Source organism: Talpa occidentalis, unplaced genomic scaffold, assembly GCF_014898055.3.
Source record: "Talpa occidentalis isolate TD23 unplaced genomic scaffold, MPIMG_talOcc4v2.1 talOcc4.17, whole genome shotgun sequence".
NCBI classification, from domain to species: domain Eukaryota; kingdom Metazoa; phylum Chordata; class Mammalia; order Eulipotyphla; family Talpidae; genus Talpa; species Talpa occidentalis.
The window spans coordinates 57224689-57236128 of NW_023601754.1; the positions used below are offsets into that span (position 1 = coordinate 57224689).

The 11440-nt window shown below is 52.1% G+C and overlaps 2 protein-coding genes and 1 non-coding gene across 3 annotated transcripts; all 3 read left to right on the forward strand.

Annotated features, from left to right (window-relative positions):
• Window positions 1–2287: 2287 nt before the first annotated feature.
• Window positions 2288–2478, forward strand: LOC119250615 (U2 spliceosomal RNA). Its single transcript, XR_005126353.1, has one exon. It is a non-coding gene; the product is annotated as a U2 spliceosomal RNA (small nuclear RNA).
• Window positions 2479–5258: 2780 nt separating this feature from the next.
• WDR74 (WD repeat domain 74) lies at window positions 5259–10812 on the forward strand. The gene is made up of 11 exons (XM_037517762.2): window positions 5259–5394; window positions 5480–5586; window positions 5667–5788; window positions 7508–7583; window positions 7719–7865; window positions 8044–8145; window positions 8997–9097; window positions 9182–9237; window positions 9545–9690; window positions 9776–9832; window positions 10591–10812. The coding sequence occupies exons 1-11, from the start codon at window positions 5331–5333 to the stop codon at window positions 10768–10770; spliced, it is 1158 nt and encodes a 385-aa protein (XP_037373659.1). The 5' UTR covers window positions 5259–5330; the 3' UTR covers window positions 10771–10812.
• A 9-nt stretch (window positions 10813–10821) lies between these two features.
• On the forward strand, window positions 10822–11383 carry TEX54 (testis expressed 54). The gene is made up of 2 exons (XM_054697596.1): window positions 10822–11028; window positions 11126–11383. Exons 1-2 carry the CDS (start codon window positions 10839–10841, stop codon window positions 11320–11322), a joined length of 387 nt encoding a protein of 128 aa, XP_054553571.1. The 5' UTR covers window positions 10822–10838; the 3' UTR covers window positions 11323–11383.
• The last annotated feature ends 57 nt before the right edge of the window (window positions 11384–11440 follow it).

Sequence of the window (11440 nt, forward strand, 5' to 3'; positions counted from 1 at the left end):
ACCTTGGGAAAATACTGACTTGTACCTCGTTTCCCTGTGTAAGAGGAAAGGAAAGCGCCTACTTAACAAAACAGCTAAAAGGGGACCTGCTGCCACTGGCCAGTCTGGCTGGAGCCAGGAAAGCCAGAATGCTGCGTGAGATTTCCACATGGAATGCAGAAAAAGCCAGGAACTAATACAAGTGAGCAAGGAAGGGTGTTAGTGGCCAAGAGAGCTGGTGTCTTCTAGAAGCTGCCCAACTTCAGCCCAGAATGATCAGGAGGGAGTGAGGACCCAAGTGGTCGGCCAAGTCCTAGGGCCTCCAAGGGCCTTCTGTAGCACCTGTTCTTGCACTTGATGTGACCTCTCTTCAGGTGTCTACACATCTTAAGTCAGGTTCTTGTCTATGGCTGTGGTAGTTAACTTGGGGCTTAGCAAACGGGCTTTTAGGGTGGGGGGGGCCTCCAAAAATTCTGGAAATTATGGAAAATTGTGTAAAGCAAATGAAAATTGGGAAGTCCTCAGGGTCTCAGAAGGATTGAGGGATGCAATTTTTTAATTTGAGGAGGCATTTCTTCAACTGGCTCCATGTATAGTTGGTTACTAAATTTATAACATCCTCTTAAAAACACTGAAAGAGGGACTCTCCTGGTGGTGCAGCGGTTGAGTGTTGGCCTGGGAAGCTGCCTGCAGCATCTGCAGCGCCGGTTAGATCCCCAGCTCCGGGCGAGGGTCCCACATGGCTCACAGACCTCTCCTGCCGGCTGCTGCTCCCCTCAACAGTGTTTCGTCAGTTTACCTGCTCTGCCTGTTCTGTTCCCTGCTCTGGCTCTGGTGAATTCTCACCCTCCCACGCGCTTCTGACTGTACCCAGTGCTTGTATAAAATAAATCAATAAAAAATAAAAACACGGGAAGAAGTCTACTGTGGAATACCATTCAGCTATAAAAAGTGAAATCCTGGGGCTTCCCTGCTGACACAAGGGGTTAAGCATCAGCACTATGAAGCAATATGCAAGCCACTGCAGCACAAGTTCCATCCCAGGCCAGGGAGCTGACCCACAGGGCGCAGCAGACCTCTCCTGTCTCCCCGCTGCTTCCTTCAGCTGTGTTTCAGTGGGTCTGCCTGTTCTTTCTCTCGCTCTCTGGTGCTGTCTGTCTGTCTCTTTCTCTCTTAAGCGCGCGCGCGCGCACACACACACACACACACACACACACACACACACGCCACACCTCTGGCCTACACCCCAGTTCTTGGATGCATAAATAAATAAAAAATCTTAAAAAAAAAAAAAAAGAAATCCTATCAGTGAGCAGAACGCTGGACTCTCGCCTGAAGGATTTCAGTTGCCAGGCACCGACACCCACGCGGCTTCGATTGCCATCTCAGATATGGGGCTGCAGTTCAGGAGCTTTGAAACAGAACGTTCCACACTTACATTAATGGAGTTTCCAAGGAAACGAGACTCAGTTCCCTTCCGGGGCCTAAATCCCGTCCACAGGCGGGCTTTGCTTTGAGCCTGTAAAAGCACTTAAACTTGATCGACACTGGCCGCTGGGTCCTGGCTCCAGGAACCCGAACCCCTGAAACATCCTTCTCATTGTTCTCCCTCTGGATGGCGACGGGCAGGGCAAACGGCAATGGCGAGAAATAAGTGAGGGGAGGCGGGGTTACAATTCGGGGGGATGGAGCAGAAAGGATCCGGGAGCCCCAGAATGCCAGAAAAACGAGGTCAGAACGACCTGACGACAGGATCAGCCCAGTTACCCCATTAGGAGGTAACTCGTCCCCCACCTGACAAAGGCAGAAACGGAGCCAAAGCTACGCGCCTCCCGTCATCAAGCCAGCAAATGGCTGGGGACCCCAACTCAGTTCTTTGTGCTTCTCCAAATAAATGACACTGAGAGGGGCGTTATCCTCGCCCCTCTTCAACCAGCTAACGGTGACCACCGCTTGGCCGCCAGCAGGAGCGCCTAAAAGCCTGCAAGAAGAGGAAAACCACGATCTGGAATAAACGTGAGCGAGCAGCCTTTGCAATCACTGCACGTAGGTGCACCCAACGCAATCCCGTAAAAGGAGAGGGGGCGGGGTTATGCAAAACACAGCGCAGGGAGCTGACGGGCAGAAATAAAAGCCTATTTAACATCTTCTTCCAAGAAATATAGTTATTACGATAATGAAATGGTAATAAGAACTTAAATTTAAGAAAAAATGCTCAAAAAGTAGTCCAGTCATAAGTCCAATAAAGTCACCATAACTGTAAAGGATATGGCCAGGGCAAGCCCGGCTGGGTGGCGGTGACAACGGTATCGCTTCTCGGCCTTTTGGCTAAGATCAAGTGTAGTATCTGTTCTTATCAGTTTAATATCTGATACGTCCTCTATCCGAGGACAATATATTAAATGGATTTTTGGAACTAGGAGATGGAATAGGAGCTTGCTCCGTCCACTCCACGCATCGACCTGGTATTGCAGTACTTCCAGGAACGGTGCACCCCTCCGGGGGAAAATGTCTTGTTGAAAAAAACAGAGTGGGAAACACTTATCATTTTAAAGCGCTACGAATATTGTGTATAAGTTGCAACTAAAGGAACTCGTGCACGTTAGAAATCACTCGCAATCAGTTTCACTGAGCTGGGTTGTGAAGTGTAAGGACAGAAGCGTCTAAAATTTAAGGAACCGGAGCGCTGAAAGTAGCGAGAAATCTGCTAGTGTTTCTTTTTGCTTGTCTTTCACGGGTCAGGTGTGGGTTGTTATGTGACTCCTCGTTGCAGCTTTCTTGGTTGACGCAACAATTATAACTTAAGCAAAGCGGACTGTTGTGCTCGGAAAGCTTATGGGAAGGTCTGCAGCTGAGCTGCACATCTAGGCTGCCCTCGTCCAGACTCGAGGGTGAAGAATGAGTTGTTTTGTTTGCTGATGCTCTGTACACAGCAAGGGTTCTTTTAATTCTTCAGTTTTATAGCTAAACCACTCGTTTACTGACCGGGTACAGGGTACAACTGCACAAGTGCACATGCTTCGCCCACGCCCCCACAAAGTTCAGTGTCGCCGTCCTTTCACCACAACCCCCGCCTTTCTCCCAGTAACCATGTTTTTAAGTCTGAGTTATTTTTGTGGTGTTTTCTTGGTTCTTTATACTCCAAATATGAATTTCATTTTCTTAGCATCATTTAGAGTTTCATCCATATCGTGAAGGGCACAATTCCATCTTTTTCAATAGCAGGGTAGTGGCTTATTGACTATATATAGATTTTAAAGATTTTTTAAAGATTTGTTTATGTACACAAGAACTGGAGTACAGGCCAGAGGTGCGGGGGGCTGGGGGCGCTGTGTGTGAGAGAGGATTCACCAGAGACAGAACGGGAGCAGAACAAGCAGACTGACTGAAATACACTGCTGAGAGGCACAGCGGGGAGACAGGAGAGGACTGCTGAGCCCTGGGAGCAGCTCCCTGTGGAGGGGGGGGGGGGGGGGGGGGTAGGGATAGAACTCATGCTGCAGTGGCTGGTGAGTTTCATAGCGCTGAGTCTTTAACCCCTGCGCCACCAGGGAGGCCCCCTATTGATTACAAACTTCTTTATCCAATCGGCCTTGATGGGCCTTTAGGTTGGCTCCATGTCTTGGCTGCTGTGAACATTGAGGTACATAAATTTTGAATTAGTTCATAGTCTTCGGGTAAATACCTAGAAGTGGCATTGCTCAGTCCTATGAGATTTCCATTTTTAGCTTTTTAAAGGAATCTCCGCGAGGGCTTCCATAGGGGCTGCACCAATTTACATTCCCACCAACAGTTGCCGGAGTCCAGCTCCAGCCGAGGTAGGGTACACGAAGGAAAGGACGGCGTCGGCAAATGAGGAGACACAGACACTCCAACAGGGTGCAAGCATTTCCTACTGATAGCCTCAGCGAGCTTTATTTATACATCGGAAATTGTTATTTAATCATTACATCATGCAATCATGCGATTTTTTATTTGTAGATCATTAACAGTGCACAGCCCTTCAATTTTCCTAGTCTGTGATTAATTTGGCTATATTATTTCCTTAAGTGACATACATTTTCTCAGAAATAGAAACATGTGCTAAACAAAGTGTGATTTATGTGATTAAGCCAGTTAACTAAAATAAGGTTAAGCAAGCATTGTGAAATCAAAGGTGGCTTCCTAATTTATGTGCTGGGCCAAAGGGTCCCCATGCCATGGGAACAGTACGTGGTGTAATTTTTCTAGAGCCATTTCGTCTCTGAGGTGCCTCAGAGTCTTCTCTAGTGGGGACTTTTACTGGGTTTGGTTCCAATAGTTCTATCAAGCATAATTTGCTAAAGAATCCAGCATTGCTCATGATAAATGATTTACAAATGGGAGGACGTGGAGAAATATTGGAAACCGTTTCACTATCAATCGTGTTGGAAGGCACATTTCTCAAACTACTTAAATATGCATTACCAAAACTGGCATGAATGCCAACACTCATGTTATTCTGAAGCTTATAGAAAATTTCCATAATGGCAAGAACTGCCATAAACAAATGAAAGGAAGTAGCAGGAGCCAGCTGCGGAGCTTCCCGATTTTTCAGGAATTTCCCCCATGCCTGGACTTTGTCAAACAGCATGGGTAGCCTGGCTCGCACCAAACAGCGAAGAAGGGTTTCTTTCCCCCCACACCCTCCTCAAGGCTTGTTGCCAGTCTTTTTCACTTAAACCATTCTCACGGTGTGAGATGACAGCTCATTGTAGTTTTGTGTGTTTGTTTTGCCCGCTGTGGTTTCAGTTTGCATTTCCAGAATTTTTATTATTCTCTGACAAAATTCCTCAGTAAGAAGGAAAGGGGTCGCTGTGACTTCTTGAAATTGCAGCTTACTCTTGGGGGAAATATTGCTAACTTTGCAGATTTTCACTCTCGGTTTGAGCTAAATTTTACCATTATCCAACTTGAATGTGAGGAAATAAAAACAACACCCCAAGCTCTGCTTTCCCAGACAGGCCTGTTTCGAGACCCCGGGCTTCTTCCTCCCCATCTGCTCCGTTCCGTCTCCACGCTGGCGCCTGCGGCCATTGGGGAGCTCGTCTCGCATAGAAAACACCCAGGAGGCTTGGCGAAGGGGGGCGACTCGACCCCTCGGCGCGTCAGAACGTGCCCGCCCACTCCGAGGGTGAACCGGCCAGTGTGGGCCACCCGCTCCCGCCAGCACCAACCGCGCCTTCCGTTCCAGTTAAGCCAAAGGGCCGGAACCGCCGCTGCGGCCGCTCTTCCGGCCCCGAAACCCCGCCCAGAGCGGGTCGCTCGGCGCCCGCTGGTGACGTCACGCCGCGCCGCGCCGGAAGTTCGGGCCGCCGGCTCCGGGCGGCGTTATGGCGGCTGCCGGGGCGCGCTGGAACCACGTGTGGGTCGGCACCGAGACTGGCATCCTGAAAGGTGGGTGGCGGGACCGGGCGTCTGGAAGCGCGGGAGCCGGTGGCCCGCTCACGACCCCGGCGCGACTGACGCCCGCGTTCCGCAGGGGTGAACCTTCAGCGCAAACAGGCGGCGAACTTCACGGCGGCGGGACAGCCCCGGCGCGAGGAGGCGGTGAGCGCTCTGTGCTGGGGCGCCGGCGGCGAGACTCAGGTGAGCGGCCGCCGCCGGGCGGAGCTGGGGGGCGGGCCGGCAGCCTCCCTCGTCGCTATCCCGCCCTCTTCTGCCCGCAGATCCTGGTGGGCTGCGCCGACAGAACAGTGAGACATTTCAGTACCGAGGACGGCAGATTCCAGGGTCAGAGGCACTGCCCGGGAGGGGAGGGCACATTTCGAGGCCTCGCCCAGGCGGACGGGTAAGACCCAGCCCCTTGAGAACACTCAGGTTGTAGGGAGAGCGTTGAGCGGCCCTCAGGACGGGCAATAATGGTCAACCCTCAGGTGACACGGGCCCAACAGGGCTGGGTGACAGAGCCCACCCCGGGCCCTGCTGTATGCTTATAACAAGCGTTATAACAAGCTTTTATTGAGCACCACCGAGTTACCTGCTTTGCACAAATTGCAAGGGGCCGCAGGTAAACCTGTACCTACACAGTACCTGCCATCAGTGGGTTTTCCTCCTGTCTCTGTAACCTTTTGGGTGATTTTGGATTATTTAATAGCTCGAGTATGTTGGGGTTTTTTTTGTTTTTTTTTTTTTTTAAAGATTTATTTATTTATACAAGCACTGGGTACAGTTAGAAGCGCGGGAGGGTGAGAGAATTCACCAGAGCCAGAGCAGGGAACAAAACAGGCAGACTGACGAAATACACTGCTGAGGGGAGCAGCGGGCTAGACAGGAGAGGTCTGCGCCCTATGTGGGACCCTCGCTGGCAGCCGGGGATCTAACCCTCGCTGCAGAGGCTGCAGGCAGCTTCACAGCCCAGCGTTCAACCGCTGCACCACCAGGGGAGGCCCGGAGTATGTTTTTAATGGACTGAAAGCCACCAACATGGTGATGAAGCCAGCAAAGGAAAGGATAGGAAAGTGCTAGTGGGACTTTATTAACCCAGCTTTGCCTCAGGGATGAAGAGAGAGGCTGTAAATAGGTCTGTATGTCTGGTGGTGTTAATTCTGACAGGTTAGGTCTAGAAGGCTACTGAGGAAAGCCCTTGAAGGATAGGAAGAATTGCCATAGGTGGAGAAAGGGGTAAGACATTCTAAAAAGAGGCTAACACATGGGCCAATGCCAAGAACTGGTGTCAGACTATAGGGTATTGTTCAAGGAAAATAAATGGCATTTGGACATCGCAGCCAATACAAGACGGGCAAGATAGGTTGTGATTAAATGTAAAGCTGAGAGATGTGCCCTTTTGTTTTGTTAGTGGTAGGGAGTTACTCTCCAACAATGCTGTAGTCAGAGCTGTGAGCCTGTAGGAGTGGGGAGGATGGATTGGAGAGAACAGTGGAAGCCAGTTGCCATAGCCCAGGCAAGCGATAGAGTCTGAAATAAGGTGGGAGGGTGGACAGACGTGAGGAGGAGCACAGGCCAGGGCTGCACAGAGCCTAGGAGGGCCTTGCTTGGGCTTCTTGGGACAGACACTGAGGACTCTCATTTGACATGTAAGAGCCAGCACCTAGAATGGGGAGCTCCAGGAAAAAAACTGGTGTTTGACTTTGGCCAAAGCCCAATCCAGACCAGTCCTATTTCATTCCTTTCAGAGACACTGATTCTGACCCCTGCTGACCAACCTAAGATTCATAAAGACCAGTAGGTGCCCCCAGAAGGCACTGTGCTTCAGAGGGTCACAACTTGTTTTCCAGCTCGGGTTCTGCCATTTATAGCTGAGGATGCAAGTCTTTTAACTTCTTAGAGCCTCGGTTTTCTGTTATAAAACTGGCAGCCTCTCACTGTGTTGAGGAAATTTTATGAATTGACAGGGAAGCTGGAGGCTGCTCAGCCCTATCCAGCCCAGGTTACCCTAGGAATGGGCTGGTGGGAAGGAAGCTCTTTTAATATGAATTCAGGGTGAATTGGACATTACACACTTTGGTTTTGTCTTTTTTACCTAAATCTGTCCTCCCTTTGCCTACAGCACCCTCATCACATGTGTGGATTCTGGGATTCTCCGAGTCTGGCCCGACACTGACAAACAAGCATCCTCTGACCCGGTGAGGCTCCCCTGCCCCGATCCTGATGCTTGGGGAAGGGGAGGCAGGCCTGGGTAGGAGCCAAATGAGGGCTTTGGGGAGGAGGATTGAGGGCTCAAACTGACTCACCCCCACTCTTATCTCCCATTCTTTAAGCTCCTGGAACTGAGTGTGGGTCCTGGGGTGTGTAGGATGCGCCAAGACCCAGCACGCCCCCATGTGGTTGCCACAGGTGGCAAGGAGAATGCGTTGAAGGTGTGGGACCTGCAGGGATCTGAGGAGCCTGTGTTCAGGGCCAAGAATGTAAGTGACAGGTGGGAAGGGGCTGGATCCAAGGATCAATGAGGCTCAGGCCACTGGCTATGGATCAGAGACCACGTGGTTTTTAAGAGATGATGAGGGAGGGCTGAAAGAAGGGCACAGCACACTGAGCCCTCCCCACTCCCCTCCAACCCTGTGCCCCATCTACCCATCCTGCTAGGTTCGGAATGACTGGCTCGACCTGCGTGTTCCCATCTGGGACCAGGACATACAGTTCCTCCCTGAATCACAGAAGCTTGTCACCTGCACAGGGTACCACCAGGTGAGACACCCATCCTACCCTTACCTCCTCCTGGTCTTTAGCAGTTCCTAGAGAAAGAGTCTCCCAGTCCCCTTCCCACTAGTCCTGTATCCCAGGCCCTTGGCGAAGGGAGCTCTTCCCCCATCTTCAGTGCCCTGGCTGAGCCCCACCAGCTACACACTGTAAGCTGGAGTCTCTTGAATTATGTCTTCCTTTTCTTTCCACCTCAGAGAGAGAAGGGAATGTCCCCCGACCCAGTGGAATCACAGGGTATAGGGTGGAAGAAACACTGGACCAGGTGTCAAAGGAACTGGGTTCTGGGCTTGACACGGCTTCTGATTCGCTTTGGGACCCAGGCCTCACACTCTCTTCTCTGGCCTTGGCTCCCAGCTTTTCAGGAAGGGCCCACCTGGAGATCTTTACAGCTGCTCGCATTTGAAGTCCTAAGACACGGTCGGCACTGGGTTGCTAGTCCCGCTATTTCCTTTACTCATGCATGTTAAGTCTGATCTTGGCCATTTCTCTCCCTCCTGAAATTGTTTGGAATTCGCCCCCTCTGGCAATTGGGCTGACTTGCTTTTTCATCTTGAGAAGGGAGGAGGCAACGGATAAGATGCTTACACGTGCAGACTGTTTTAATGCTCCCTCCCCTAACCTGGGGGGCTCTTCCTTCAGCCCTCTCCATTCATGCTCCTCTGCAGTTCTCCACCCCCAGCCCCACCACTCAGAAGAAGGGTACTTTCAAATAAGAAAGTGCCTCTAAGCATGGGCCCTAATCCAGAAAGCAGTAGATGGAGGAGGCGGTGAAGATAGAGAAGCCCCAGGGGCCTGTGGGGTGAGGACAGTCTTGCGATGCCTCAGTCTCCCTCCAGGTCCGTGTCTACGATCCAGCCTCCCCTCAGCGCCGGCCAGTTCTAGAGGCCACCTATGGAGAATATCCCCTGACGGCCATGACTCTCACTCCTGGGGGCAAGTGAGTGTTTAGGGGGCAGAGTAGGGCTTGGGAAGCACCCAGGAGGCTCCTCCTGCTGACCCCTCCTGCCTCTGGTCTCCTCAGTTCTGTGATCGTGGGGAACACTCATGGGCAGCTGGCAGAAATTGACCTTCGGCAAGGTAAGTGGAGCAGGGAGGCGAGGGGAGGGGAGGGGTTTCTTCAGAGGCTGTGCAGGGGAGCAATTGTGCCTCACTCAGGTGTCAGATCACCAGGGTTCAAATCTTGGTTCACCTCAAGCAATATAACCTTGCACAGATCATTTCAATTTTCTGTTCCTTAGTTCCTTCATCTGTAAATTGAAGATATAAAAGGCAATTCCTGTTGGGGTTATGTCAGGATTAAATACTGAGATGTAAAAGTCATTTAAGCGGTAAACACTCAGTAAATGATTGTTGACCGTTCTCGCCATCCCTCCTCACTTCTCAGGGCGCCTGCTGGGCTGTCTGAAGGGGTTGGCAGGCAGTGTCCGAGGGTTGCAGTGCCACCCTTCCAAGCCCCTGCTGGCCTCCTGTGGCTTGGACAGGGTCTTGAGGGTACACAGGATCCAGACTCCACGAGGCTTAGAGCACAAGGTGAGATTCCCACTACCTCCTGCGCCTCTGTTCATTTTCTGTGTCAGCGTGTGCTCGAGTCCTGAAGACCCCTTATCTTTTGCAGGTTTATCTCAAGTCTCAACTGAACTGCCTCCTCCTGTCAGGCAGGGAGAACTGGGAGGTAAGTACAGCCAGTGATCACTTAGTGTCAACAATAGGTTCTTGGACACTTTGATCAAAGAATGTATAACAGAAGAATGTTCTCCAGTAACTTTTTTTAGTTTGGATCAGAATTGCTTTTTCCTCATTGCTATAAGAAAAAGGTTGAAGGGAAATGATGTTATTTGAGGACCTGTAGCTGAGTCTGGGGATGTGGGAGCCAAGGGCATACATGTGAGGGTTTCCCTATGAAAAGAAAAAGGGGGCCTCCCTGGTGGTGCAAGGGGTTGAGTCTCAGCACTATGAAGCTATCCGAAGCCATTGCAGCACGAGTTCGATCCCTAGCCAGAGAGCTACCCATATGGTGCAGCAGACCTCCTGACTCACCCGCTGCTCCCCTCAGCAGTGGATTTCAGTAGATCTGGCTGTTCAGCTCCCCACTCTGTCTGGTGAATCCTCTCAGCCCCTGCACCTCTGGCCTGCACCCCAGCTCTTATATGCATAAATAAATAACATAAATCATAAAGAAAAAAAAGGAGGCCACTAGAACAGACCTGGAGCTGTCGTTTACCTGCCCAGTTACTCCATTCCTCACAGGGGTGTTACTACGTATAATTGTGCCAGAGTTATTGCCAAGGGTAGCCTGGGAGCAGGCTGGGAATGGGCTGTGGAAACAGAATGAAATAGGGTGTAGTGCTCGAAGGGATTATTTCCCATCCAGAGCATCCTTCCCTGCCTGGCTGCTGTGCCCAACTCCCATGCTTCTCTCCCCCTTACCAGGATGAGCCCCAAGAGCCTCAAGAGCCCAGCAAGTTGCCCCCAGAAGACACAGAAACAGATGAGCTTTGGGCCTCCTTGGAGGCAGCTGCCAAAAGGAAGGCCCCTGGCTTGGAGCCGAATCAAGAGGCTCTTCAGACTAGACGGAGAAAAAAGAAGCGCCCTGGGTCCACCAGCCCCTGAAGAGCCTGTATTCACTTTGTAAATAAACAGCTCACCACTCACTGGATCCGCAGCCTCCCGAGAGGAGAATGGGAGTCAGGGCGGCTGGCGTCACAAAAGCCGGCCGAGGGCGTCACAGAAGCCGGGTCGAGGGTGGGGCAGGCCCGCTCCAGGGGTCGAGGAGTGTGGGGTCGCGCGGGGCCATGGGCTGCTGCCAAGACAAGGATTCTCAGACCTCCGATGAGCAGGCCAAGGAGGGCGACTCCGAAGACGAGGAAGGTGGGAGGAGACGCACGAGGGGGCCCCCAGGCTGAGGGGGGGAGGGCGGCCCCGCAGGGCGGGGGCGGGGCACTCAGCGGTCGGGTGTTCCCCTCAGCCACGGACGAGGGAGAGCAGCAGAAACCCAAGTCGAACGACAGCATCCTGATCACCGTGCTGTGGCGGCGGCTCTCCATGTTCAGCCGTCGGGGCTCCACGCGGTCCAGCAGGCCATCGAGCCAGAGTCAAAGGCGGCCGAGTGTGATCCTGGAGAACAAGCCGGAGGAGATCACGGAGGAGCCAGAGAAGGAGTGACCCCAGCCCTGACCTCAGCCCGCCCCAACCTCCAGAGAATAAAGTTTCTAATCTGTACCTGCCCCATCTGGAATCTCCGCTGCCGTCCCAGGAGGCGGGTGCCGCGGGCGGCGGGCTC

Excerpts from the sequence above, each read along its gene's own strand:
- TEX54 (XM_054697596.1), top strand. The coding sequence starts at position 10,839 with ATGGGAGTCAGGGCGGCTGGCGTCACAAAAGCCGGCCGAGGGCGTCAC. Across the intron at positions 11,029-11,125 it reads CGACTCCGAAGACGAGGAAG|CCACGGACGAGGGAGAGCAG; the intron begins GTGGGAGGAGAC and ends TGTTCCCCTCAG.
- WDR74 (XM_037517762.2), top strand. The coding sequence starts at position 5,331 with ATGGCGGCTGCCGGGGCGCGCTGGAACCACGTGTGGGTCGGCACCGAG. Across the intron at positions 5,587-5,666 it reads GCGCCGGCGGCGAGACTCAG|ATCCTGGTGGGCTGCGCCGA; the intron begins GTGAGCGGCCGC and ends TTCTGCCCGCAG. Across the intron at positions 9,833-10,590 it reads CAGGCAGGGAGAACTGGGAG|GATGAGCCCCAAGAGCCTCA; the intron begins GTAAGTACAGCC and ends CCCCCTTACCAG.